Source organism: Halichoerus grypus, chromosome 5 (assembly GCF_964656455.1).
Source record: "Halichoerus grypus chromosome 5, mHalGry1.hap1.1, whole genome shotgun sequence".
Lineage (NCBI taxonomy): Eukaryota > Metazoa > Chordata > Mammalia > Carnivora > Phocidae > Halichoerus > Halichoerus grypus.
This window is the reverse complement of record NC_135716.1, coordinates 15653994-15681421: the sequence shown is the minus strand read 5'-3', so window position 1 is coordinate 15681421 and position 27428 is coordinate 15653994. Positions and strand designations below refer to the sequence as shown.

The window sequence follows — 27428 nt, the reverse complement described above, 5'->3', positions numbered from 1 at the left end:
CCCTCCTGGTCCGCCCACCTGAACTGCCCCTGGACCGGGACCGGAGCCGGGTGCGCCGCTCACAGGACGAGGGCGCTAGTGAGAGGAGCGGGCAGGTGGCGTGACGCCCGCCGCACGCAGCAGGGCGGCGCCCTCCCAGCTGCGGTCGGAGCCGGGGCGCGCAGCCGCGGGCGGGAGCTAGTGGGCGCGCAGCCGCGGGCGGGAGCTAGTGGGCGCGCTCCCAGGAGCGCAGGGCCCCCCGCAACGCCCTCTTTCTACGGAAAGCGCTTTAGTCGTGGTGTCCGGTGCTTACCCTCCTAGGTAGCTTTGTGTACCGAACATAATCCTCCAGAAAGAGAAGGGCGCCCACAACATCCGCAGGCATTTCAGGTATCTTCTGGCTGTAACGGAGAAGAGTCTGGATCAAGTCACTGCTCTGCGCACGGCAGACAGGGTAAGTCCGCTCACTTCTTCCCTTGCTTTCTCAACACTGAAGCCCTTGATAATGAGATGAGGGTTCTCCTGTGTAAAACTGCCTCAAGCATAGGGCCTAAGGGCTAGGGGCAGATAGAAGTTAGTAATGAAGAGAAGAGCCAGTCCTGTCAGCCTGGGGTTTTCCCCGGGAGTCTCCGCTCTGACCTCAAACAGAAAATACCGTGAGCACAAACCCCAACTCCCAGAGCGGCAGACAAGGCCTTAACCCTCGGTTACAGCTGCATCCTCCGCATTCCAACGACACATTACTAAGTGAGGCCGGAGGAGAAGAAATCTCTGGAACAGCCTCTTGATTCCTGTCGTCACGCTGCCCGCAGATCTGCAGACACGACCGGGGGATGAAGTCTGCGCCGAGCGCCTCACGCGGGCCTGCAGACGCCCGCCGGCCGGCCGGCCTCACCTCCCTCCCCCTCAGCAGGTCCCCGAGCAGGCCACACCTCCCCACCCCTCCGCCCGGGGACTTGAAAGTGAACCAGGCATCTTTCCAGTTCCGGCGTGGGTTCTGCCTCCTCCGGAAGTCTAACCTGACTCCTCTGGGCAGGTGGCCTTTTCTTGTGCTTTCATCATACTTAGTATCTGCCCCCAAGACTCCTACATTTTCAGTTGTTTGTATGCTGGTTTCTTTGAGGGCCTGGGTCATGCCTTTATCTTTCGGTTTCCAGCATCTGTGATTGTACCTGCACACAGGTGTCAGATCCACACAGCATGTCACAACCTTCTGTATGGGATCCTCCTCCTCGTTCAGTCATACAACTACTGTGTTGCCAAGCACTGTTCTAGGGCTGGGAATGCAGCAAAGTACGTGACAGTCTTATGCAGCTCATTCTTTCTGCACATCAAAAAGGAACTTTTCGCTCTTAAAATTATTTCCAATTTAGGTACAGACTGGCATTTTCTGATTAACGAAGGATTTCATGCAACTGGATTACTGGTTTACTTCCCTGATGATTTTTTGCTCTTGAAAAGAAGGTTGAAGAGTGATTACAACTGGAAAAGTTGCCACTGCTCTGGATCTTTCAGTGTGTGACCAGGGCTGTGTTTATATTTGCTCTGCTCCCGGCGAGGGCAGGGAAAGAGCCTCCATGCATCCCAGGTTCCTTCTGTCACTTCCCTTAGCCGGATCAGAAACCCAGAGCCCCAGTGACACCTGCCTCCTGATGGGCTCTCTCAAGGTCCCCAGAAACACGCTGTGCCACAGCCACACTTGGTAGTCGTCAGTGAAGAAGAACCAGCACGAAGGACTTGCCAATTCTTGACAGATGGGGAGCTACAGCTGGGGTGGTGGGTGTGGAGGTTTCTTCCCAATCTCCCTGTACCGGCCTGAACTGTGGTCCTTGGCTCCCTCTCCACAGTCCGGGGCACTAGGTTTCTAGGTGCCCACTGCGTTCCTTTGCAACCAGCCTCATTTTGTGAGCGCTACAATTTCATCTCTGAGACTTCCCTACCCTTCTGGGCTACCTTCTGCTTTTCAGTTGTAAAAAAGTGTGCTGTTTGAAGCAAGTCTCACCGGATGTCCTAGAAAAACATCCAGTGTGTGTTTGTTGTTCAGTCCATGAACTAAGGCGAGGAAGAACTCTACTGACTGAGGCTCTTGGGGAAAAGATGTCAGGATTTAAGAAGAACGCAAGGTCACTATGAGCCACGGGTATCCAACGGGTGTCAAGAAGCCAGTACTGCAATTTTAGCTGCCCTGCACTCCACCGGGGGCCTGGCGGTCCTCTCGAAGGGGTCGGCTGTTTTTGGAATCTCAGTACAAGCTTGGGAAACCACAGAGAAAATGTAGAGAAGAGGGTCAACAGCCAAGTGGAACCCCCAGAAGAGGTCACGGACACGGTGAGTAGCCACAGCGCGGTGAACAGGAAGGGGTAGAAGCAGCTTATCTAAAGAAAAAGAAGACCGAAGGCAGCATCCTGACGTTCACAATGTGGGGTGAGACAAAGGTAGGAGACTGCATTTATCCCAATCAGAGAGTGTAGAGGAAGGCACGACGAGTGAGATTTCAGAGACAGGATGAAATTCTTCACGCGTCACAATGAGCGACTTTCCAGGGCCGGGCACACCGCCACCAGCATCCGGCCTTGCCGTGGGAGATGATGGTGCCTCACTGATGGCCGGATCCCAGGAGGACTCCTGCCAGGGATGCCTGAGCACGGATTCACGCCCTGGGTGGAAGGTTAAATGGTCTCTGAAATCATGTCTGGTGAAGACTGCTCTGTGAGGTCCTGGAAGGTCATTCCCATTAGTCTTTAAGTTACGTTGACCAAAGTGACCAAGTGGCAATCTTCCAGACTTTGGATGTACAACATCCCAGAGAAATTTATTTAGGGGCCTGACCCTTTAGAGTAACAGAGGAGGCTCGGGACCCAGCATCTCATGCAAATAGCTTTTTTTTCTATCCCAGAAAAACCACATTGGGGGGCGGGGGTAGAAAAAAGGCCTATGAGCCTTGTATCCAATAGGAACTTCTGTGTGATTTCTGTTTCCTCCTACGCTGCGACTCCAGGCTGTGCCCAGGCTCTGACACGGACGTGCTCCCTGACTCCCGCCGAAGGATATGAGGCCATCCCAGGCCAGTGGCCCACCCGGACAGCCCAGGCTCCCTGAGCTCTGCGCACAGCGCCCAGAACAGCAGAGGAACAGGCCTGCACTCTCTTCCCTGTGGGGGTCGCTAATCCTGGTCACGACTTGCTCATTCTTGCCAAATCACTGTGGAGTGAACCGAGGGGGCTCCCCCAGCAGGGTGACGAAGGATGGGTGCACCTTTAGTTGCTGCAAACAAAGCTGCTTCGCACAGCAGGGTAAAGCAGCCAATTCCCATCTGCACTAGGGAGATAATAAGAGGAATTTGGAATGCAAGGTTCCCAGCTCCCTCTGTAACATCAATTCCTTTAGTACCTTGTGCACTGCTCCACTGTGGAGCGGATAAACTGGCCGATCAGCGCCAGGAACTGTTCGGTGTACCGGGAGTGAAACTGCTTCAGCAGAGTGAGCAGTCCCAGGACGAGTGGCGGCCAGTCCACGGGGTCGGCGGGCTTCCGGCAGACCATTCCTGCAAGGAGCGACAAAGGAGGAATTAGGCCACCCAGCGAAGTGCTTTCCTTTGGTGATGTTCATCCAGTGGGTATGTGTGTGAATGTCAAAATGTTTGGGGACCGTGCCCCTGCCGGCAGATGACTATCTGGAGGGAATGACAACTCTGGACTCCAGTTTGAATTAGGCCTGGGTCAGAGTGGTCTGACTCAACATAATAAAATGGTGGCTGATTTTTATAATCACCATCACTGTCTCTTTTGCTTAATATAGTAACACGTGCCATTATAGGAAAGCTGAAAGAGACAAATGAAGGTAAATGAGAAGGTGAATATTACCTATAAGCAACTTCTGTTAGTGGCCGCATAGTAGTGTTAGATGCGCTGAACCACTCTCTTAAATGAAAGCAGTTTAAACCCCAGATAAAATATCTAAGAAGTATCTTTAAACACAATGTTGAACGTTATACAGTAAAAGAATCTGCAGGAGAGCCTAGACAGTGGAAGAAGGAAATGTGGGGAGTGAGTGAGCGGCAAAGCTGGCTTTTGCACTAAGGATGTCCCCCCCAATCTGGAGACCTCGGCCTTCTGCCCAGATGGCTGCAGGGGGAACAGGAGCTAGAGCTTAGGGTCTTTGAGGGGAAACACAATGCTGAAAAAGAACCAGGTTGGAGGACTTACATCACCAGATTTCAAGACTTAATTATAATAAATTATAGTAAGCAAGGCAGTATTGGCATGAGGATAAAGAGATCAATGGAAGAGAAGAGAAAAACCAGAAATAGTCCCACCCTTATAGGAACAATTGAATGTCCACGAATATCCAAATGATTTAATGGAGAATGAGAAATCTTTTCAATAAATGGTGCTGAAACTGGATATCCTTATGCTGTACATAGAAAGTAATTTTAAATGGACCACAGACCTCAGTGTAAGAGCTAAAACCGCAAAGCTTCTAGAAAAAAAACCATAGAAGAATATCTTTATGACCTTAGGGTTAGTCAAAGATTTCTCAGGATATAGAAAGGACAATTATAAAAGAAAAATAGATAATTGGACATTATCAATATTGAACATTTCTGCTCATTAAAGTCACCAGTAAGAAAATGAATAGGGAAACCAGAGTCTGAGAAAAAACACACTATCTAACAGAGAACTTGTATCCATGATATATAAATAACTCCTACCACTCAGTGATTAAAAAGAAAAAAAGCCATCAACCTAATTTAAAAACAGGCAAAGGACTTGAACACTTAACAAAGAAAGAAAGAATGGCCAAAAAGCACATGAAAAAGTGCTCAACATCATGAATCATTAGGGGAAGGCAAATGAAAACGACGAAATACCACACACACCCCCATTAGAACGAATAAAATTAAAAAGACTAACATTGCCAAACGCTGGTGGGATGTAAAATGTACACCACTTTGGAGAAAGGCGTTAGGCGGGCCAGACAGGCCTTCAGATCCCGCATCTGGGTTCCTGTGAAGGCTGGGCCATCCCTTACTTAAACCAGAGATGCCCAAACAAGTTATCCTCATTTCCCTAACCTGGGCCTTGGCAACTCTGAATTTACTCAATGCCCACTGGACGAGACAATGATGGTCATCAGAACATGAAGAAATGACCCTTTCCAGGTGGACAGCAGCAGTGACACTTACAGCAAAAGCTTCCTCTCTGAATGTGGCCCTACGGAGATTCTGCCTTAAAGACAGACCACGGCAGGCAGGCGTTTCTTAGGTCAGTCTTGAGAGCAACCCTCAGCAGGGTTAAATACGTGTTTTCTGGGTCTCCAAACACCCTGATGTTCCTTCCTAGTCCTACTTACCATTATTTTGCTTCCCAGATTAACACATCACTCTAATTCATGAAAAGAACTGTAGTCAGATATAGATACATCTCTAGGACACTAAAAAGTTTGTTTTGTTTAAAGATCTAGAATTCGATGGAATAGTGAAATGCTTCCTATGGGCAGCTATATAATGAAAGAAATACTACCTAAGAATGAGACCAGTGAACAAATAGTCTTTAATGAAAACAGGATCATCTTCATGCACTGACAATCCATCATCATAGAGGGTCACGTATTCTTGTTTAGTTCTAACACAGAGACAACAGAGGAACAACATGACTCTAAGTCTTGAGATGAACTCCCAAGCCCACCCTGGGATGGTTCTTTACGTTGATTTTGGCCAATATACAGAAAAGGACTTAGCGTCAGGGCAACGCTTGCTCCGTGCCAGGAACTGTGTCAGGTCGTTCAGAAAATCGGGTTGGCCTGAGAGGTTACGTAACTTGGCCACAGTCACACAGGTGAGCACTGCTTGAGCCAGAGTCCGGACTCACGTCCGTCCGTCAGTCAGTCCTGCAGCGGTATTGACGGGCGCCACCATGCTCTGCATTCTGTGGCAGGGGCACATACTGCTATGGGAGCTGTGTCTGGAATCGAGGAGTATTTCTGAATGAGAGGATAAAAACCTTACAGAGATTCCACATCTCTATCCTTAAAAAGCTTATGAAATAGGAAGGGGAAATAGCTCAAGGAAGAAACTCATTTTGGAATTGCTGGCTAAGAAATAGCACATTTACAGGAAAGCTCCTATGATATTTTTGTTTTATTTTATTTTTTTTTATTTTAAAGATTTTATTTATTTATTTGACACAGAGAGAGAAAGCACAAGTAGGCAGAGAGGCAGGTAGAGAGAGAGGGAGAAGCAGGCTCTCCACTGAGCAGGGAGCCGGACGTGGGGCTCTATCCCAGGACCCAGGGATCATGACCTGAGCCGAAGGCAGCCGCTTAACCGACTGAGCCACCCAGGCGCCCCACCTATGATATTTTTAAAGTAAATAAACCTCTATAGCAGATTTGACAAAGCTCAACTTCGATATAAAGTTTAGAGGCAGAGGAAGGACCTGGGAAGCTATTAGAAAAGTGTTCCTAAAAATAGTAAGATAAAGTGATCAATAGCAAGAAAAAAAGAAAATAGGGCGATGTGCCTGGCCAGGACAAAGATACTGAAAGGCTTTGGCAGCTCGTCTGTACCGAATATTTTCACATGTCATCACATGTACAGACATTGTAAAGTACTGGCTATGGCTGTTACTTCTCACACGGCAGCTCCTGATACTCGGGAGGCACACGCCACCCCTGAGATTGGAACGGTAACCAAAGGAGGTTTCTCTCACACCACGATCAGCTGCCTAAACATTAAAGAAAGGAGAGAAGCAAAGATCCCACACATTTTACAAGTTGGCTAATCTTTGGAAATCAAGGGTGGACTATATTTGGTTAATGGTAAATCCACTGTCTACACCTCATGAAGGGACACTATACTTCACAGGCCCAAAGACGTGCATTTTCTCCACACTCCTCTGACTAAGGAAAGATCTCGTAGGTGACACAGCACTCTCACTACAAAGAGCTGTTTGGTGAGGTATTAATCCACTGTTACCGTGTTACTGTGACTTCTTGCAAGGAATGTCATACAGTACCTAGGTTTTTGTTGTACTGAAGTTTTGGCAACTGCGCGATCAAAAACAGGAAGTTGACAACTGGGAAGTAGGGTAAGCGCTTTGTTGTGATGTATATCTGGAAAGAGAAAGGTAAGAAAAATCGATGACTTCTTCCCAAGGCACAAGACCGCAGAACACATGTTCAAATGGAAAGCTTCCATTTTCTTTCAGTTTGCTCTTCAGGCTACCGAAAACAGGGAGGGTTCAGCATTAATTTGCTGCCTGCAGAGTTAAATGTAATACCACCGACCCCTGCAAACATAAAAACCTATATAAAAACGAGCCCTTTTGGGAAGGGAACAATTTTGCTTGGAGATGAGCAGTTACTTTCCCCTCGAATCCTCTTCATGTCATTCACAAAGGGAGAGGGAAAAGGATGGGACGTGTCGCAGAGCGGTCTCCTTGCTAGCTGCGGCGCACATAGTACAGTCGGGGATACCCGGCCATCGCCCTCCCTCCCTCAACTCCCCGGGGGGCAAGGCAGCGCTCTGGCTGGGAGCCCTGGCTCTGGTCAGACTGCCTGCCTCCCGCGCTCGCCCGTGTGGAGCCCCGGGGAAGTCATCAGCCTCTGAGCCTCGAGTTCCTCACCCGATGATGGCATGGTTCACGGTGCTGCTGAGATGATGGCACGTCACCCACAGCCGGGGCTGACAGGGCTTGGCACGAGGGGAGTGCTCACAAAATGTTAGCTGCTACTTAGTTTCTTAGCTTTTGTCCAAAACCCAGGGGGGCGTATAGCTTTCGTATTTTACAGATTTTAGAAAGGTCATAGAGGGTCTAGGCTTACAGCCTATCATCAAAGTCATCAGTATTTCTGCAGCAAAACATGACTATTCACTGAAGTATAAACAGCCTTATGTCAGTTCGGGACGAGTTTCGCCACCAAATGAGATCTGGCACCAACCTGGAGAAAAACCTTTCAGCTTGCAGAGGTTTTTGGAAGTCAGAATTGCAGAAGACAGTCTGTGGCCCCAGATTATGGTTGTGATTACTGTCAGCCACGAGGGAAGCATCTTTGGGCCCCAAGGATCAATGCCATCACTTAGCAGCAGTTCAAATAAAAACCCCAGATAAACCTAAAACTGATCTCCTACAGATAAGAGTATCTCACTTTTTAAGGAACCGTGGCAAACACGGTATTACCTGATTCCCATGGCCTGAATCAGGCAGGGAAGGTGTGATCATCCTATCACTCATGGGAAACTGGAACTCAGGAAGGGAGGGGGCTTAAGAGAATGGAGATTCTGGGATTAGAACCCAGGCTCTCCCAATATTTTAGCAAGTGATCTGCTGTCTGGGCCAAATCTCTGCAGGGACCATCCATCTCCTGCCACTCCACTCCATACTTGAATCATTGACCTTATTCAGTGGGTTGTGGATGCCAGCCGCCTCCAGGTAGGCTGTGATCTCATACAAGAGCGTGTTGTCTTCTTTGGGGTAAGGAAGCGAAGGGTCCTGATAGTGGGCTTCAATATCTGCCAGGAGAGCCCTACGCGAGGAAAAAACAAAACAGAACAGGGATAAACGTTAGAGATGAACACAATTCATACAACAGTTAACACAGGCTATGATGTGATCTTTCCGGGCCTCGGTTTCATCTGTAAAATGAGGCCTTGATCCTCCTAATTCTCAATTCCCATACCTGTGATTGGTTGTTAAGTGGAAAATGTGACGTAGAGTATTTTATCTTTTGGAGTTAAATCGAATGCTTTTGCCATTCCAATTTTTATGAACTGACTGAACTGTTTTTAATAACTGCTTTATCAAAAGCGCTGACTTACTGACTGGCAAAAAAAGATTACTTATTTTTAAGTAGAGGCTGGGAATGAGAGCAAGTTGCTGGGGAGGTGGAGGATATGACTGTACTTCAGGACGTGTGCCCACAGCCACTCGTGGTAATTAGCACACTTTGAATAGCCCTCCGGATGATCAGTGACTCAGTCCTCCGGAAATCTAGGTGTGGATTTTGGTAACAGTTGCTTTCTCAATCTGTGCAAGTCCTCAGCACAATGTCTGATGTGTCCTAAGTGATCAATAGATGTTGACTAAATAAATGAATCCATCAGTAATGAGTGAGTGAGAGAGAGAGAAGACCAAGGGACAAGACTGAGGAAAGGGGCTTATACGACAGATTTGGTTATCCCTGGGAAGGAAGGCTCTAAATTCAGAGAGCCTTCTTACCTGAAAAGGTCGTAAAAGGGTAAATACTGAAGAAATTGGGGTGCTAATGGATAATGAATAATCCAGGCCCCTAGGTGGCTGTTTCGAATGCCGGCACTTACTTATTGAGATTCTCCAGAGCGGCTGCCAGATGTTTGGAGTCAAACCGACAAGAATAATTGAGTTCATTGGCAATCTGTTGTCTCAGAATCTGCATCTGTCCCACCTGGGAACGAGCAAGAGGAAGAAGAGGGAGAACACACAGTGCTTCCAGGTGACAGCGAGGAGGCAAACACGAAGATGACCATTTTCTACTGGAAGGATCACCATGTTCTACAGGAAAATCTAAGGATTTCCTGGACTGGTTCTGTGGCTAAGACCAGTGTCTTCCCTGATGGAGCACAAGGAACGTCTGGATAGACTCCTGTATGCCAACCTCAAATATCCCTGAAGTCTAATATTATACGAAGTGACATGAATGGTCAGTTGTTCACATATTAAAGGTGTCTGTTTTGAAGCTCTATTTATGATCTTTTGAAATAAGTTCTCCAAGCTTAGTAGCTGCTAACGAGAAGTTAACTTCCTTCATTTGTCCTAAGCTGAACTTTCTTGAGTCCCAACGACGCCATTTCACTCTGTTTTTCTAAAATTTGGTGACTATAAGCCTAGCCACATCGCCCAGAATTACAGATCATGTAACAACCTCGGTTATAAAATAAACTATATAAAATCTTCCAAAAAGGCCCTTCTAACAATGATAACCTCTCATCTAAGGGTTCCTAACCTTGTTCTGGTACCTTGGACCTCTTTGGGAATCTGGTGAAGCCTATTGACACTGTCTTAGAATAATTCTTTTCAGTGTGCAAAATAGGGGCCTGGCTGGCTCAGTAGAGCATGTGACTCTTGACCTTGGGGTTGTAAATTCGAGCTCCACGTTGGGTGTAGAGATTACTTAAAAATAAAATCTTTAAGGGGCGCCTGGGTGGCTCAGTTGTTAAGCGTCTGCCTTCGGCTCAGGTCATGATCCCAGGGTCCTGGGATCGAGCCCCGCATCAGGCTCCCTGCTTGGCGGGAAGCCTGCTTATCTCTCTCCCACTCCCCCTGCTTGTGTTCCCTCTCTCACTGTGTCTCTCTCCGTTAAATAAATAAAATCTTTAAAAAAAAAAATCTTTAAAATAAAATAAAATAAATGTGCACAATAAAACATACAGGATAACAATGGAAGCCAGTTGTAACAAAGTATAATTCTCAAACCATTAAAAGACGAGATCTGCAATACAGAGTTATGTCAGCATGGCAGATTAAGCACGACATTTCCGAGTAGTGATGAGCATAAATGATATCTGGAGATGTCTATAACCCCTGTCCGGTGATAGGAAACTATCTTTGGGTCAGGTCTGGGACAGAGTTCAGATTGTTCCAACAAGTTCAATTTGTTGGCATCATAAAGTCAAAAGTAAATTCTTTTTGTGCCCGTGAATTTCTTCATTCCTATTCTAGGAAAGCTGTCCCCAAAAGATTAGCAAGAGGGAGAGGAGGAATCGGAGGGAAGACTGTTTTATGATGCTAGTAACAGTGAGGGAGAAATGGACACAGTGGTTGGGAGCAGAGAAAAGTTAAAAAAAGAGTGGCCTTCTCTAAGAGCAAAGAAAAGATCTTTAGATAAATGGAACCTGTAACACTTAAAAGTGTTTTAAAACACCTCGGATGTGTTACTTTTGACCACTATTCTTACTAGATTATTATTCTACTTACGTGAAGAAAATAAAATTTAAAAAATGTTCTCATAAGAAACCTTTTATTAATAGAAAAATATTATTATTGAAAAACTGGAATAGGGCAAGGCCAAGAAAATAGTGGGTTTCCTCAGGCCACTCAATAATGTCCTTCCAAGCTTTTATCTGGCCCATGGACCCCTTGCTGAATTCTAGATACTCTATGTCCAAGATTCCCTTGAAAATACCAGTCTAGGAAAGGAAGCAGAGATACGGGCAGTTTAACCTAACTTGCTCTTCTCTAAAGCATATGCAGTCTCCGTGACCACCGTTTCCTCTCTGGTGCTCACTTACTACAAGCCATTGCTAAGGTTCTGGAGGCTGAGCAGCCTGGGAGCCGGTGCACTCCATCTACCCATTTGCTGGCTAGCTCGAGAGGTCTTCGGACTGTCCGTCCTTCTCCAGCTCTCTGGGTAGCGCTGCCCAGCACAGCAGCCAGAGCTGCGTGGGGCTCTTTAACCTTAAGCTGATTAAAATGAATAAAAGTTAAAATCCAGTTCCTCATTCCCACAAGCCACATCGTAAATGCTCAATAACTACATGAGGCTAGTGGCTGTCATCAGACAGCGCAGAGTATTTCCATCGCTCTTCCAGATTAGCTAAAGACAAATGGACAAATCTGTCCTTGAGGGCTTTATGTAAAGATCACGGACTTAGACAAATACTTGGTTATTGCTGAATTACCAGCAATTACAACTCACAGAGGTCTGTACTAGCCCCTGGGGAACCTCTTTGAAGCATCTCTGTAATCCCCTCAGCCTCCCACAGAACTGAGACTCAGGCCTGTCCAGCCTCAGGCAATTCTCTGCTCCTCCTAAAGGCTTTCCAGCAATGAGAAACAGCCTGAGCAGCTCTCAGTATCCGGCAATCATGCGGCTAAGGAGTGTTAGGCGTCCGTAACAAGAGGACACCCAGCAGAGTCAAAGGCTCTGGGTGTTACCTATTCTCAGTTTCCAAATTAAAAAAAAAAGTCACTGCAATTATGGGAAATATCTTGTGAATTTGGCTGAGGCACCATCAGTACTATCTCCATGAACAACTAATATAATTGAGAACAAGAGAATGGAACTTCCCCAAATTCCCACAGCAGCCTAGACTTTTCTTGTGGTAGGTGAGACTTTTAACCATGAATTGGTTTTCCACCAGGACACCTACTCTTTCCTACTGTTCTGTAAGTGGGCTTTCTGAGGAGGCAGCGAGTATTTCCTTTAACTCTGTGTCTCACAGCAAGTGACGATGCTTTGCACGTAATGAGTGTTCAGCAAAGCGGTGTTGAGTGTCTTGGATCATCACACGATGAGAGGAAGACACACAGAAGACACAGAGGGTCCCCGGAGCTGACACTACGGTGTGAAGGCAGGAAAGCAGGTAAGTGAATTCTAAAGTAACTCCGATTTCCATCCAACAAGTTAATCTCATTTCACTTTCTTACTCATTTCTAAATTTAGACAAGAGTGTTCTATTCATGGTGTGAGGATAACTTACGTCCCAGAGAACTTGGCTTTCTAACATCTGTGCAGACCCAAGAGGGGAGAGAGACAATGTCCTGTGCTAACACCTACTTGGAGCAGATCGGAGCTGTACACTGACAGAGGAGCTCATTAAATAAACCTGTTACGTCAGGATGGAGCACCACCGAGGGAGGAAGATTTCCATTTTTTTGTGTGAAAGCACTTCTTGCCCGAAGTCATTAAAAAAAAAAAACCAAAAAACGGTTCTCTTTGGTGAAAGGAGAATGACAGGCCAATCAACGAAAAACACAGTCAAGAACAGTTCCAGAATGGATGATAAAGGACAACTAATTTAGAAATAACGATAAACTGAAGTGTTGTATGTTTGCTTTGATGACAAAAGAAGCATGGCTTTCTCTGGGTAACAAAGTTACAAGAAAATAATTTAAAAAATACAGTATTGATTTTCACCCTCTCTCAACATACCTTCATGATAGCCTCGAGATAAGATGTCCAAATCTTCTGTGTTTTGGCAATGGCGGAAAAATAAATTTTATTCGAATTTGCTGAAAGGTTAAAATATAATTTTCTGTTTAGTAAAAATGGAAAAGCTAGTGTTACCTCCATCTCAGGCTACTTTCAGAACACTTACCTACTATGCTTTTTAGGGGGCTGACAGCATTCATGAGAGTTTTCAAAGTATCCTGTACAGTTCTGTCTCTCAGGATAATTTTCTGAAACATACTGAGGAAATTCTAAAACAAGAAGACACGTAAGGAACTAAATAATAATGATGAATATAAATATAAATAAATATAATGAATACAGTAAATAATACTTAACTAAAGTGCTATACAGAACACAGCCTGGCCTAAGTCACAAAATGCTATAAAGGGTAACAGGGAAGAAGCAACTTCCAGTTCCTGTTAGAAACACCCCCTGCTCGGAGGAGCTGGTTTCAGAGAGAGTCTCAACTTCCTCACATGAAACTCCCCAAACCAGTCTACACATAAAAATACTGTGCTGGCCAAAGAAATTCTAGTTTATGCTCAGTTCTCATCTACCTGACAAGAAGCATGTATGTGTGTCTGGTGTCAGTACAGGAAAGCATGAAAGAAAAGCTAAACGAGCTCCTCGCCCCTCTCCCAGGGCAGCGGGAAGCAGGCACGGAAGCTGGAAGGCTCACCTGGAGCTCTCTGACAATCATGAAGCACAGAAGCCTGTCTAACCCGTTCAGACCAAAAGTCCCCAAGGTGGTCTGGATTTCTGAGAAGAGGCGGCTGCTGGTTACTTCTTGGTGAGTTTTCATATCGTACCAAGTGTTCAGCTGGTCAATGTGACACGTCATTCTAAAAGAAAAACAAACACTCAAAACCCAAAAGCAGCTCAGAATGAGTTCATCCTGAGGAGATGTGGGACGCAACAGGGTTTGGGCATCAGCTGTGAGGAACGACGGTTACGTGGTCTGTTTAATAACCTCTGCATCTCGGCACCCAGGGTATCTCATGGTGAATGCCCAACGGCCAGGAAGGCAAAATTCAGTGAAATCACCTTTTCCTGCCCTATGGCAGGTCACCGGTTTGTCTCACTCATTTCCACTGAGTCGGGCTGTTGTTTGGAGCTGAGCAGAGAGGACGAGGTTGGATTTGGTTGTCAGGCTGGAAGACGTGAGAGCCCAGTTTTCTCTCCACAGGATCTTTCTTAGATTCCCAGAGACCGGGCCGTAAGAGTCTTGTGTCATTTCCATTTTGATAAGAAAGGAACTTCAAATCCTGCTGCCCTATGGAACATTTGTGACTATGACAACACAGCCATTTCCTCTTTCCTCCCGGTTCTGGTCACCAACCAGTGATTCCTTTCAGACTTAAGAGTGTGCTGACAGCAATGATAACAACCGACAGTATTTACTGAGCACTTCTTAGATGTCAGGTTCTGTGCTAAGACCTTTTCCTTTTCATCCTCATCACGGCTCTGTGATATTCAAGCTGTGTGACCCTCATTTTACAGATGAGACTACTTAGTGAGGCCTGATTCCAACACCACATCCTTAACCACCATTTTACTGGCTCTCAAATGCTGGCACAGGGGCCTTAAATCACTGTTGGGTGGGTTCAAAATATATGCCCAGATCCCATTCCTGGGGTTTGGGTAGGTCTGTGGTGGAAACCCAGCCTCTGAAATTCTAGTAAGCTCCACGGAGGATATGCTCCCAATTCTAAGAGCCAGGACATCTCTTTACTGAAATGAGGCTCGGGAGAAGAGGCTTATATTTGGAAGGAAATGGGAAGAACGAGATTTCCAGAACTGCATTCTACTTTCAAGCTTCGAAGTATCCTGCTCTTGTCACCCAGTGCTGGCACTCTGAATGTGTCACTTGAGAGGCACCCAGTGTTGATGAATCAGTCGGTAATATCCCAATGCTTAGTCCTCTCTGCAAGTCTTAACATGGCACTAGATGGAGAGTCTTCTAGAAGGGCTTCAGTGACCCACCCTTGGGTACCAAGAAAGCAGGAATTATAAAACATTTTGGGTCATTTACTCTTTTTCCATGAGTCATAGACAAAACTCATTTGTGCCTGAATTTTTGGAAGAAGTTTACATATAGGGTGTTAAGTTGCATAACTTTTGAGAGACCAAATAAGCTGGAATTTGAAGGCAGTACAGAAGAGCCATGTCATAAAGATATTCAGCTTACACAAATCCAACAACACATGCGCTGCTGGACAGAGAAGAGAAGTCACCTTTCCCTGGGTAATCACACCAACCACTCCACTCAGGGAGCGTGCGCACAGGGCTAAACACGAGACAGAAAACAGGAGCCTGCTCTTCCCTCAGCTGGGCTTAGTACCAACTGCCTCGTCAGAAGCTCAACAGAAAAAGGCGGAAAACTAGACGTAAAGACAGAAGCAGTGTGCAAGTCTCTCCCATGGTGCCCACCTAAAATATTCTTAAGGGTGGTTTGATTATAATGAGATGTTCACCCATGTGACCATATATGAACTGTGACCCACTGCATGCAGAGCTGTGCAGCCTGCCCTTGAATGGCACAGTGTTTAGGAGTCGGGCCCCGGGGTCAGAGGCTACCATTTAGACCCAGACCTTGGATAAGTGACTTATCTTTTCTGTGCCTCAGTTACTTCTCTTTAACATGGGAAGAATAACAATACCTCAGAGATTGCTGTGATGTGTAAATGAAGGGATGTGTATGAAGGGCTGAGAAGTGTGTACAAGGTAAGTGCTAGAAAAGTGCATGGGTGTGCAGGTAATCTTCAAAGGTCTTGTGACAAGTGCAAGACTCAGTGACGGGAATGGGGCACTGTGCCACAATTACAAAGGTACAGATGAGCAATCTGTAATCAAAAAAGTTTTCATATGCCAGGGGGTCCACGGGCCCAAGTGAGTAGGACAGTAGTTGGAAAGCAAGAGGAGTACAAAACTAAAAGGTGGCTGAACAGACCTTAGATTTATCTTAACCTCTATTTCCTTGGACCGGGTCTCCTCAGGCACACTGCGGAAAATACCCCGTCTCAGAAAGTGACTCTAATAAACCCATTAGAATTGATCCAAGTGTGGTAGGAACAAGGGTGTGATCTGAGGAAAATGTTCAGAGACTTCTATTGTCCACCGTGTTCAAGGCCCAGTGGAATTCAGATACACCTACTTGGGGTCTGTGATCCTCAAGATTTCTCTGCAGAGTCGACCGATAAATGTTACGGACTCGTCCACAGGGGTAAACTTTGGTATTGGAATATGAGTAGACTGGTACATACTCTGCCAATCCTGAATCTAGAAACCAAACCAAACCGTAGGTATTTAGTACAATTAGCCCTTGAACAACATGAGGGCCAGGGCACTGACCCCCACCACAGTTGAAAATCCACATGCAACTTTTGATTCGCTTAAAACTTAACTACTAAAAAAAACCCCAAAAAACCCCAAAACAAAAAACAATAACAACAAAAAACTTAACTACTAATTAATAGCCTACTGTTTACCAGAAAAGCCTTATCAATAACATAATTAACACATATTTTGTATATGTATTATATACTGATTCGTACAACATAAGCTAGAGAAAAATGTTAAGAAAATCACAAGGAAGAGGAAATATATTTTACAGTACCACACTGTATCTATCGGAAAAAATCTGTGTATAAATGGACCCTCGTGTTCAAACCCATGCTGTTCAAGGGTCAGCTGTACCTCTTTGATAAGATTACCTAGTTATTCTTTTTCCACGTAGTTTTACAAATATAATGTTGCATAAACAGTGACAATAAATGCTCCTTGGTTTTGAAGAGGAAACTTAAAACTGTATTAATAGCTCCCAGAAATGCCACATGTAACATTTATAAAAAAGAAATATTTGTGACAAGCGAAGTGACTGAGAAGTGAGAAGAGACACAGGCATTTCTGGCTTTCTGTCTTTAAGTTAACCTGTATCGATGTAATAATAAAATTCCAAAATATCATAAGGCTGGAAGATACTTAATCTATTAAGATTCCAAATGAAATCTTGTGAGTTCCCTAATTAAAAACTTACTCCTTGTCAACTACTGACCAAAATCAAACTTCCCTGAAGGTACTCTGAAGGTATTCGTGACCATCTAATGCTTACTGATTCTTAGTAACTATTTAAGTAAACTTTCTTGTTGGCATTTCTGAGGTTTGGAGCATGTATTTAATTTTCTTTTTAAGATTTATTTATTTTAGAGAGACAGCGAGAGAGAGCAAGAGCAGAGGGACAGAGGGAGCGAGAATCTGAAGGAGACTCCATGCTGAGCGTGGAGCCCGACGCAGGGCTCGATCTCCCAACCCTGAGATCACAACCTGAGCCGAAACCAAGAGTCAGAGGCTTAACTGCACCACCCAGGCGCCCCCTTGGGGCATGTATTTTAAATGTCAGAACAACAAATGTAGTCAAGAATTTTCAAAATTTAATTAGATACCTTTGTTCTTAAGAAGTTATTACACTCTTGTTCCACATTATAATTTATAATACGAGAAACTTCTTCCTGCCAAATCTTCAGACCATAAATGTTGACATAGTCCTGTATGTATTCAAAAGAGCGATGGAATCCATCCATGGTAGCCCCCAACTCTTTCAGCTTGGGCATCAATTCACTTGACTGTGCAAAAGGGGAAACACAAATCTATTACACTGGAGTAGATGGTCAACCACTAATATCTACATTAGACTTTAAATGAGACGCCTACTGGGAGACAACAACGATAGTTGAAGACAGCTTTGGAAATACTCATTTCCTACCTCAACCAGGATGAGTGGCAACTTATGTCAGACATTCAGCAAAGAAGAGGTTTCATTCATTTGGGAAGGAAGCCTCATACAAAAGAATATAAAAAATGAAAGTTGACGACTTCTCTCACGTCATTTGATGAATATATATATAACCTTAAAATACTTAAAATAGTTTAAATTGAATTTACTGGGGTGAAAAGTACCCTAGATATAAATTTTAGGCCCATTTTTTTTTCCTCCTGAGAAAAATGAGCATATTCTTTAACAGATCAAAGAACATAAAAAATTACAGGCTTTATAGTTCCTATGTGCCTTAGGGTTAGCATATTCTTCTAACTTTAAGAAGTAACTCTGAATCGCAGACATCAGTTCAATTCTTAAAATTGGGGATCAACAGGTGACAGGAAAGGGCTGGTTTTGGAAAGGATTTTCTTATTGTACAAACAGATTACAATATGGGATTGAAAAGCACATTGGTCACTTGCACTGAACATCATATTTTAGATATGTGTTAGGAGGAAAGGTCTTGTTCCTGATAGTTAGAAATAGTGTGCTCATCCATTCTGCAAGCTGGGCAGAGAGAAAGGACAGACCCATCTGGTACCTTGGCTCGGGGGTTGAAGATCAATCCCTTATGAAGAGCAAAAGCAACGCGTTTAACTAGCTCCTTCCTTATTCCATCTTCCAGTAACTGTTTTGGATCTACCTGTGTGCAAATTAAAAAGCAATGAATGGCAGTGAGGAAAAGTTCTGTCGTGAAGAAATCCAAAGGAAAGACGGTTTCCAGAATCTGTGGGGGAGCCCTCTCCTACCCCATTTCTCAATGACTGGGACTTTTCTCCTTTCCTGTCCCTCTGATCTTGTGCAGCTTGGACAGAATGATTAAACCTGTAACTCTTTAAGACTCGGCTGACCGCAGTAAAATTCATGATTTTACAACATGACTTCCCAAGATGGTGGGTCTGAAAAGTTTTAAATTGTCTCTCATTTTTTACGTCATTTCATTAAAAGTAAAAAGTGTCTTTTCTCCGCACCAGGAGGAAGGGTGGAATGTAGGGCCTGCCCTTGAATTCAGTGCATGCCTTTCTTCCCCATGTCACCTCAGGGCATCTCCAATCCCGTGAGCAAACTGAAGCTTGCAAACAGATTTAACAATTCTCTTTTCTTTCAGCATTCTTGGAATGCTGTTTGTAATTAGGGAGATAAAATGGGAAAGCAAATCTGCCATGGAACTCTATAAACTTATTTTACTGGTTCTTTTTTCTGTAATGAGAAAGCATTTGTTATTCCCTAAAAGACTGTCTCCTATCATATCCATAAAACATCAAATAGTTTGAACATAATCCTTTGAATTCCCTGAGACTTGTCTCTTGTACTTTTAATTTGTAAAATGAACCATTATTTTAAAAAGTCATAAAGACAAATGGATGGGTTCCATCTGGGTTTGATTATATTTAAACTTTAAGAACGACAATTGCAATGAAAGTTGCACAAAATACAAAAGCCAGAGAAACATGTTGAGCTACATCATGACTAAGTAATCAGCAAAATTCAGACTGGAAAAAACAACAGGTCAAAGCCTGTGGGTTCCACTCTGGAAAACAGTATGGAGGGTCCTCAAAAAGTTGAAAACAGAGGTACCCTACAACCCAGCAATTGCACTACTGGGTATTTACTCCAAAGATACAAATGTAGGGATCCGAAGGGGCACATGCACCCCAGTGCTTATAGCAGCAATGTCCACAATAGCCAAACTATGGAAAGAGCCAAGATGTCCATCAACAGATGAATGGATAAAGAAGATGTGGTGTGTCTATATATATATACAATGGAATATTATGCAGCCATCAAAAACCGAAATCTTGCCATTTGCAACAACGTGGATGGAACTAGAGGGTATTATGCTAAGCGAAATAAGTCAGTCAGAGAAAGACATGTATCATATGACCTCACTGATATGAGGAATTCTTAATCTTAGGAAACAAACTGAGGGTTGCTGGAGTGGTGGGGGTTGGGAGGGATGGGGTGGCTGGGTGATAGACATTGGGGAGGGTATGTGCTATGGTGAGTGCTGTGAACTGTGTAAGAGTGATGAATCACAGACCTGTACCTCTGAAACAAATAATACATTATATGTTAAAAAAAAAGGAAGAAGATATTAGGAAGGGAAAAATGAAGGTGGGGGGGGAATCGGAGGGGGAGACAAACCATGAGAGACTATGGACTCTGAGAAACAAACTGAGGGTTCTAGAGGGGAGGGGGGTGGGGGGATGGGCTAGCCATTGTTTGCATATAACACCCAGTGCTCCATTTAATACGTGCCCTCTTTAATGCCTGGTGATGGGCATTAAAGAGGGCAGGTATTAAATGGAGCACTGGGTGTTATATGCAAACAATGAATCATGGAACACTACATCAAAAATTAATGATGTAATGTATGGTGATTAACATAACATAATAAAATAAAATTAAAAAACAAAAAAGGCTGTGGGTTCCTCACCAGATAAAGGAAAGAAAGGAATGGAGGAGAAACCTGAAGATTAAAAAAGACTTAAAAGATACATTTTTTTTTTTAATTTATTTCTATTTTTTTTAGAAGATTTATTTATTTTAGAGAGAGCGCATGCGTGTGCCAGTGGGGGAGGGGCAGAGGGAGAGAATCCTCAAGCAGACTCCCCGCTGAGCGTGGAGCCTGACACGGGGCTGGGGCTTGATCCCAAAGCCCAAGAGATCAGGACCTGAGCTGAAATCAAGAGTTGAAGCTTAACAGACTGAGCCACCCAGGCACCCCTAACATTTTTTTTATTTTATTTTATTTTATTTTATTTTTTTAAAGATTTATTTATTTATTTATTTGAGAGAGAGAGAATGAGAGAGAGAGCATGAGGGGGGGAGCGGGAGAGGGAGAAGCAGACTCCCCGCCGAGCAGGGAGCCCGATGCGGGACTCGATCCAGGGACTCCAGGATCATGACCTGAGCCGAAGGCAGTCGCTTAACCAACTGAGCCACCCAGGCACCCCTAACATTTTTTTTAAATGTAGTGTCCAGAGAAATTTACTTTTGGATAATAAAACTCTAAATGGAGAGACTGAGATTAGATCAGGGCACGTGAGCAGGATCCTGGGGTAGGAGCTGGGAAATGATATTTCTTGACTTAGGTGGTGGTTGTAATAATCTATTAAAGTACACAAGTGTTTCTACAGCTCTCAGTACCTGTGCCCTATTTTATGATAACAAATTATAACTAGATATCATCAATAAGGAAAAAAAAATCAAAGAAGTAAAATGAAGTTTCCGAAGAAATACTCCTTGTAAGAACAGATTTGGTGAGAAAGAGTTAAATGTTTTCATGAATTTAAAGGTCTTAAATGGCCCTTCCAATTCTTCCAAGACTGTCACCAATGTATGGCATGCCTGTAGCTTAAAGAAAGCCCCCTTCCGACAGCCCCTTCCTTCACGCTTCCATCCCTTCCTCTGAAGTTAACAACAGTTAATTAACAGTTTTCATACGGATCTTCCAGACCTTTCTCTACTAATTTCTCTACGTATTGTCCTTAATACACATTTAATTTTAAAAATCTAAATGGGACCATAATACGCGTGCATGCGCGCGCACACACACTACACACACATACACGTTGTTCTGTAACTTGCTTTTTCCACTTAGAGTTTTAGAAATCTTCCAGTGGCAAAAGCTTTTTGAATGGCAGCAGAGCAATCTACACTGGAAACGCACCATGATATATTCAGCCTTCTGAGTGATAAATGTCTAGATGATTTCTATTTTTTAAATTTTTATTTATTATTTTTATTTGTTATTATTTTTGAAGATTTTATTTATTTGAGAGATAGAGAACATGAGAGGGGATGGGGCAGAGGAAGAGGGAGACTCCCTGCTGAGGAGAGAGCCTGAGGCGGGGCTCGATCCCAGGATCCTAAGATCATGACCTGAGCCGCACACACCCCCCTTTTTTAATTATTCTTTTTTAAGTAGGCTCCATGCCCAGCGTGAAGCCCAACGCGGGGCTTGAAATCACCACCCTGAGACCAAGAGTCGGATGCTTAACTGACTGAGCCACCCAGGCGCCCCTCTATTCTTTTTAAAATTTTTTTGGCCATCTGTAACAATGCACATTTACACATACATCTCTGTGTGTATCTTACTTGTTTTAAGTCATATGGATTAAAGTCAACTTACACTTTTTTTTTTAAGTAGGCTCCACGTCCAATGTGGAGCTTGAACTCACAACCCTGAGTTCAAGAGTTGCATGCTCTATGGACTGCGCCAGCCAGGTGCCCCAACTTATACTCTTTACAAGTGTCTGAAATAGATGCTTAACATTTGAGGGTTAAAGACTAGTGAGGGCTACAGGATCCCTTACAGAAAGCCCTGAGTGGTTAGATTGGCAGAGACAGTCTACTGGGTTGAGTGTGGTCAAGATGATATTCCCCCTGTTCTCATCTGAAAGACTGTGGCAAAAGATCTGCATTTTTCTTAATCAGCTGTCCTCTGATAATTATTGCTAATTATTAGGTTTTACTACATCCTTCCTATACTGGTCATTTTGCATGTAAGACACTTAATCTGGTCCTAAGATTTATTACCACTTTACAGATTAGTAAGAAGTGATAACCTGCAAGTCTACTCTCTGCATATCAACTGAATTAAACTGGCACCAGGCCTAAAGTATGTTCAGTGGATTCTATTAATTTTCTAGGGGCACAATGGGGGTGCCTGGGTGGCTCATTCAGTTAAGCATCTGCCTTGGGCTCAGGTCATGATCCTGGGGTCCTGAGATCGAGCCCAGAGTCAGGCTCCCTGCTCAGTGGGGAGCCTGCTTCTCCCTCTCCCCACCCTCTGCTCATGCTCTCTCTCACTGTCTCTCTCTCTCAAATAAATAAAATCTGTACAAAAAATAAAATACCACTATCTTTTTTAAAAAAATTCTAGGGGCACAACAGTATTTCAGCATACCTGCAGAAACCACACACTAAAGTTCCATTCCTATTTAGGTTCATTTCCTATTATTTTCTTGGGTTTTAGTAACACAAATGTTAATCTGGCAATTCAATAGATACACATTTAAAAAAAAAATCGGAAACATGTAGATTCTAACTGATATCAGATAAATGAAAAATAAAAGCACCGTGAACCCTGTGCATGGGCATATCACTAGTTATCATAGGATTACAAATGAAAACAGCATTGAGATAACACTTTATACTCTTTGGGAGAGCCAAAATTAGATTGTGGAACTAACAAGTATTGGGAAAAATGTGGGCAGACATTTCATGAAACAGTCGTTTCAGAAGGCAATCTGGTGGTGTTGAGAGAAATTAAGTATAAACACACCTTAAGGCCCAGTGACCCAACTCCTGGGAAGGCAGATTTAGGAGAAATTCTTTCACGGTGTAAGTAGAGACATGTTCAGAGTGGCCTGTAATAATGGGGAGTGTTGGAGTGAAAACAGACAATATGGGTGTCTGTGCCTCGGGGAATGGTTAAGTAGAATGTAAAATTCTATGCAGCAGTAAGAAGTAACCAACTGCCCAACTCATAGCAACACAAATAAATAAATCAAACATATGCACACATAAAGTAACACCTCATGCTTAAAATGCAGATACTAGCCTCTCTGGGGATAGAAATGGAATATACAGCGTGGGTGCTACTGGGGATGGGAATGGCTGTGGGCGTCCAGATGAGAAAGAAAAGATGAAGAGAGGAGCTTGCATGCATCCGTGATGACAATGGCCAGACAATGACAATGGGGTAGGATTACCGCAGCTCTCTGCACCTGAGATGCAATATAAAAATACTAAAAGGAAAGAAGGGTGGGAGAGAGTGAGCCAGCTGTCTGGCCAAGGGAATCGAACCATTTTGTTTTGTTATTACGAAAATTCAATTAAATGGATTTTTCGTAGATTTAACTAACTCCTGGGTATGGATGAAAAATTTTTTGTAGATTTAACTAACTCCTGGGTATGGATGAAAAATCAGGATTATAATGCTCTCTCTTCCTCCATCAATAAATGAGTAAAGTGAAGATCAAGAGCTGAATGTGAAACAGCAGGGGACACAAGATGACGTCATTCCCTGTTCCCCATGGGAGAGCCACCACAGTAATCCAAACAAAGAGTCTATGAGGTCACATGAACCAGCACGAAAGCCGTTACCTTGATGATGCCAACCAAAGTTGTCTTCATCATTAAGATGCCTTCAGTAAAAATGGAAATAGCATGAGTGAGCTTGGCAACCTTTAACAAAGAAAAAGAAGTTAATTAAGTATTTCTGATAAAAGACCCATCGTTTCTACGGGAAGTGAAAATAATTGGCTGATAGTCCTGGATGAACCAAGACAGCAGGAATGACATGTCCCGGTCAGAAATGAGGCGCCGTGATGGAACCGAGAGACCACTGGTAGCCAGCCACGCTGGGAACGGGGTCAGCAGACATGAAATCATTCTTTAAATGCTGACCAATCATTTCCCCTTCTTTGGGCCTCAGTTTCTCATGCATAAAAGGCAGGATTCCATAAGATCGATGGTCCTTTCCACATAGAAAAGGCTCATCAAGACCCTAACAAGGTAATCTCCCCTTTCCTGCGTTCTACTTTTTTTTCCCCAAGCAACACAAGGAGACATAGATAAGGTAGACCAATGCTGTATTTTTGAATGTGCATAAATACATAAATTCAAAGCTTGAAAAATCCAAATTCCTGATGTAATTTTTGGAGTTGTGTCAGAGAGGAGGTAAAACTGACCCTGGGATGAAATGTAATGACAGTGGGCTTCCTATTGTCAATTTCCACTTGATTTCACGCTTTCACATCTTTTAAGTTTAGGGGGAAAGAAAAGCAGAGGTATTTGGAAAGAACAACCCCTGAGGCTGCTCGACTACTGAGTAGGCTTTAAAGTCTGGCTGGAGGAAATGGCTAATGGAACCCAGATGACTTTGCTCGACTGTGAAGAGTCTGGGCAATCTAGCCCGAAGCGAAGAAGGGCTGATTCGCCAGGACTGTTCAGGTGAAAAGTGACCAGCTGAACTCCACTTCCTCTGAGGACACTCAGGCTGGCGAGGCCTTAAGTAACTCCGGGACCAGGTAACAAATGCAGGTATGGCTGCAGTAACTTGGCACAAACAGTTACACTGAGAGTAGGAAAAAACAAATGAGAATAGGTCTGGAGGTCCTAGGGATATGGCAGGCGACACAGACCTGGGACACATCATGGTTTGGGTTTTAAATATCAAAAGGCAGAAGTCAAAGGGACACGCCACCTCGTATCGTGGGCCAAGCTGAGCATAGTCCCTCAGCTTGTCTTTGTCCAGGCGGGTCGGCACCTCAATGATATCGTGGGTCTGAAGCTTTATGATCTTTAGGAGAGAAGTAAACATGCTTTCTGGAATGATCTGCAAAACCTTCAGTGAAAGAGAGAAGCGGAAAAAGAGTTGACCATCTCTTTTGTTTTTCTTAGCTGATAAATGCTAGGATGGCAGGGAGACGGTACCAGTGTGTGTAAGGAGCCACTTGGCTACAGGAAGGGATGGTAAGGGACTTAACAAGAGCTGTTTGAACATCTGCTCTCAGGCACACAGCTACGTTCTTTCAAACATGAACTGCTCGCAAGATATAAAGCTAATCCTCATACACAGGGAGCAAAAAGATGTATCTTTTCCACATTACAAACGCTTCAAAGACTGAGGATCAGAGGTGTTAGTAACATGGTTACAGAGCACTCAGTATGTGACACGGGTAAATTTTAAACCCAGGTCTGCTGGGCTCCACGCTGTACCGTAAGTTACTGAAACAGGATCAAAATTCCTCTGAAAACTTTAAGTTCTAACTAGGATATATATGCCGGATCTAGATCTGGCTCTTTTACCAGCTAGCTCTGGGACTCTGTGGAAGCCAATATAATCTCTATTTCAGTTTCTGTACCTACAAAGTGGGGGTTAATATCACCAGCACTGAAAAAAAAAAACAAACAGATGTAAAAGTTCTTTGGAAGTAAAACACATCTGCGTATCCATAGTACCAGTAAGAGTAAGTTTATATTCAGATATTGCAAATTTCTGGAATCAAGTTAAGAATAAGGGAAGAGAACACAGGTATACTTTTTATAGGGCCCCAAGCATCCTTTTTGTCTTCAAATAGAAGTTAGTTTGCCAATAAAATAAATATCACCTTGATGCATTTCTTACCTTTCTCACATAGGACACCAATTCACCAGAATAATATTGAGACACACTGAGAAGATCAGGACTATTTGCTTGATTAATTCGAAGAAGGGGAAGATCAAGGGCAGAGGCAAGCTGAAAGAAAAGTAGGTATTATCTGTTTCTCCATCTCAAAAAGTCCTAGAAATCTCTCTTTCTAGGAAGAGTCTTGGGTCCTACCCAGGAGAAAGCAACAACCACCGAACTTCATCAAAGTTCATTAATAGTTTCTGACAATGATACAGTTTTTTAAGAACAACAGTCATCTGCTATGGCAGCGGTTCTCAAACTGCAGGCCCTGGACCAGCAGCACCAGCACCAGCTGGGAACTAGTTAGAGATGCTGGCTCTTGAGTCCCACCCCAGATTTACTTAGTCAGAAGCTCTGGGGGCACGGTCCAGCCATCTGTGTTGGGACAGGCCTTCTAGGTGATTCGGAGGCCCCTCGAGTCTGAGAGCTCCTGCGCTACAGGAGACAGCTACTCTTGGATGGAAATCAGACACCGTGACGGGTGGATCACTGTACTGCATCCAATCGAAGACATCACAGCATGTATGAAGTGCTGTTATTTTATGTACCACTCAGAAAGAAAGAAAATGCTGACAAGTGAACTTTGATATGCTGCCAATGATAAAACCCATCCCCAATCACAGAGATGTTTAAATAGGAAAGAAAGTGCACCTAAGAATTGAAATACAAGGTGACTCGGTCAGAAGACAGTGAGTCAATTATTTGCTCATTTATCTCGATCTGAAGTTACCTTGAGAGCAAGGGCCCTATTTGTATTGTTAACTGCTATTCCCTTATCTTTAGAGGGGATCCTAGTTTGTACCAGAGGTTCAATAAGAATTTTTTAAATGAGTAAGGGAAAGGAATTAATTCACATCTAGAGAAAAAAGGACCCACATTTTTAGTATATTGGTAGAACTTCAAAAATGTATTTTTTAACTTAAAAACTATTTTCTGTAAGACATCCAACTTATGTTAATTGAAACTTCAAATATTCATGGCATCTTTTGAAACTGTGCGCTCGTGGGAAAACTGCTAACAATTTTCAGTCTGTAAAAAGACTTAAATTACCTAACTTTCTAAAAGAATGAAATCTTGGACTGATTTCATGCATGAGGTAGTAACGAAGACCAGTTCCTCCCTAGTGACTGAGAATGTGATCTAATTGTTTCTTTGCTTACCTTCAGGAATGTAGCTCTGAGTTTAGTAACCATGGATGGGTTTACCCTTATGCTCTCTTGCATGATGGATGTGAATCTGTAAAGAGAGATCAGTGGTAAGGAGACACCCATGGTGGCCTTCATATAGGGGAAATGTTAGGCTGACCACATTACCTGTCAATTAATTGCCAAGCAAAAGAAAGGTCCCCAACGATCTGCATTGTGATCAGGACCTCCTCTTTAATGTTAATGGTTCGGATCATTTGGTGAAGAAACTTGCGAGTATCAGCAAGAAACTGACAGACTTGCAGATTTGATTCCAACTGATGAAATTCTTGAACCTGTGTCACATAAATACATTTAATTAGAAAATTCCAAA

General features: G+C 43.8%; 1 protein-coding gene and 1 long non-coding RNA gene across 7 annotated transcripts in view; one reads left to right on the top strand and one right to left on the bottom strand.

Annotated features, from left to right (window-relative positions):
• WASHC5 (WASH complex subunit 5) overlaps positions 1-27428 on the bottom strand; it is a 60106-nt gene that overhangs the window by 3068 nt on the left and 29610 nt on the right. For 4 of the 5 annotated variants that reach the window (XM_078072018.1, XM_036102642.2, XM_078072019.1 and 1 more), the window contains 16 exons: positions 27224-27390; positions 27071-27146; positions 25866-25976; positions 24942-25082; positions 23840-23920; positions 18267-18368; positions 17352-17531; positions 16064-16188; positions 13589-13751; positions 13055-13157; positions 12889-12968; positions 9299-9402; positions 8376-8505; positions 6996-7092; positions 3370-3523; positions 293-380 (listed from right to left, as the gene is read on the bottom strand). In XM_078072018.1, the coding sequence (XP_077928144.1) occupies positions 293-380; positions 3370-3523; positions 6996-7092; positions 8376-8505; positions 9299-9402; positions 12889-12968; positions 13055-13157; positions 13589-13751; positions 16064-16188; positions 17352-17531; positions 18267-18368; positions 23840-23920; positions 24942-25082; positions 25866-25976; positions 27071-27146; positions 27224-27390 (1902 nt within the window). The remainder of the gene's footprint in view (positions 1-292; positions 381-3369; positions 3524-6995; positions 7093-8375; positions 8506-9298; positions 9403-12888; positions 12969-13054; positions 13158-13588; positions 13752-16063; positions 16189-17351; positions 17532-18266; positions 18369-23839; positions 23921-24941; positions 25083-25865; positions 25977-27070; positions 27147-27223; positions 27391-27428) is intronic. The other variant, XM_078072020.1, reaches the window with a different exon arrangement.
• On the top strand, positions 303-27428 carry LOC118542451 (uncharacterized). Of its 2 annotated transcripts, none has more exons than XR_013447697.1 (5): positions 303-433; positions 2978-3591; positions 12179-12319; positions 24508-24778; positions 25879-27428. It is a non-coding gene; the product is annotated as an uncharacterized LOC118542451 (long non-coding RNA). The 2 variants fall into 2 exon arrangements; XR_004920602.2 differs by having other exon boundaries at positions 24503-24778.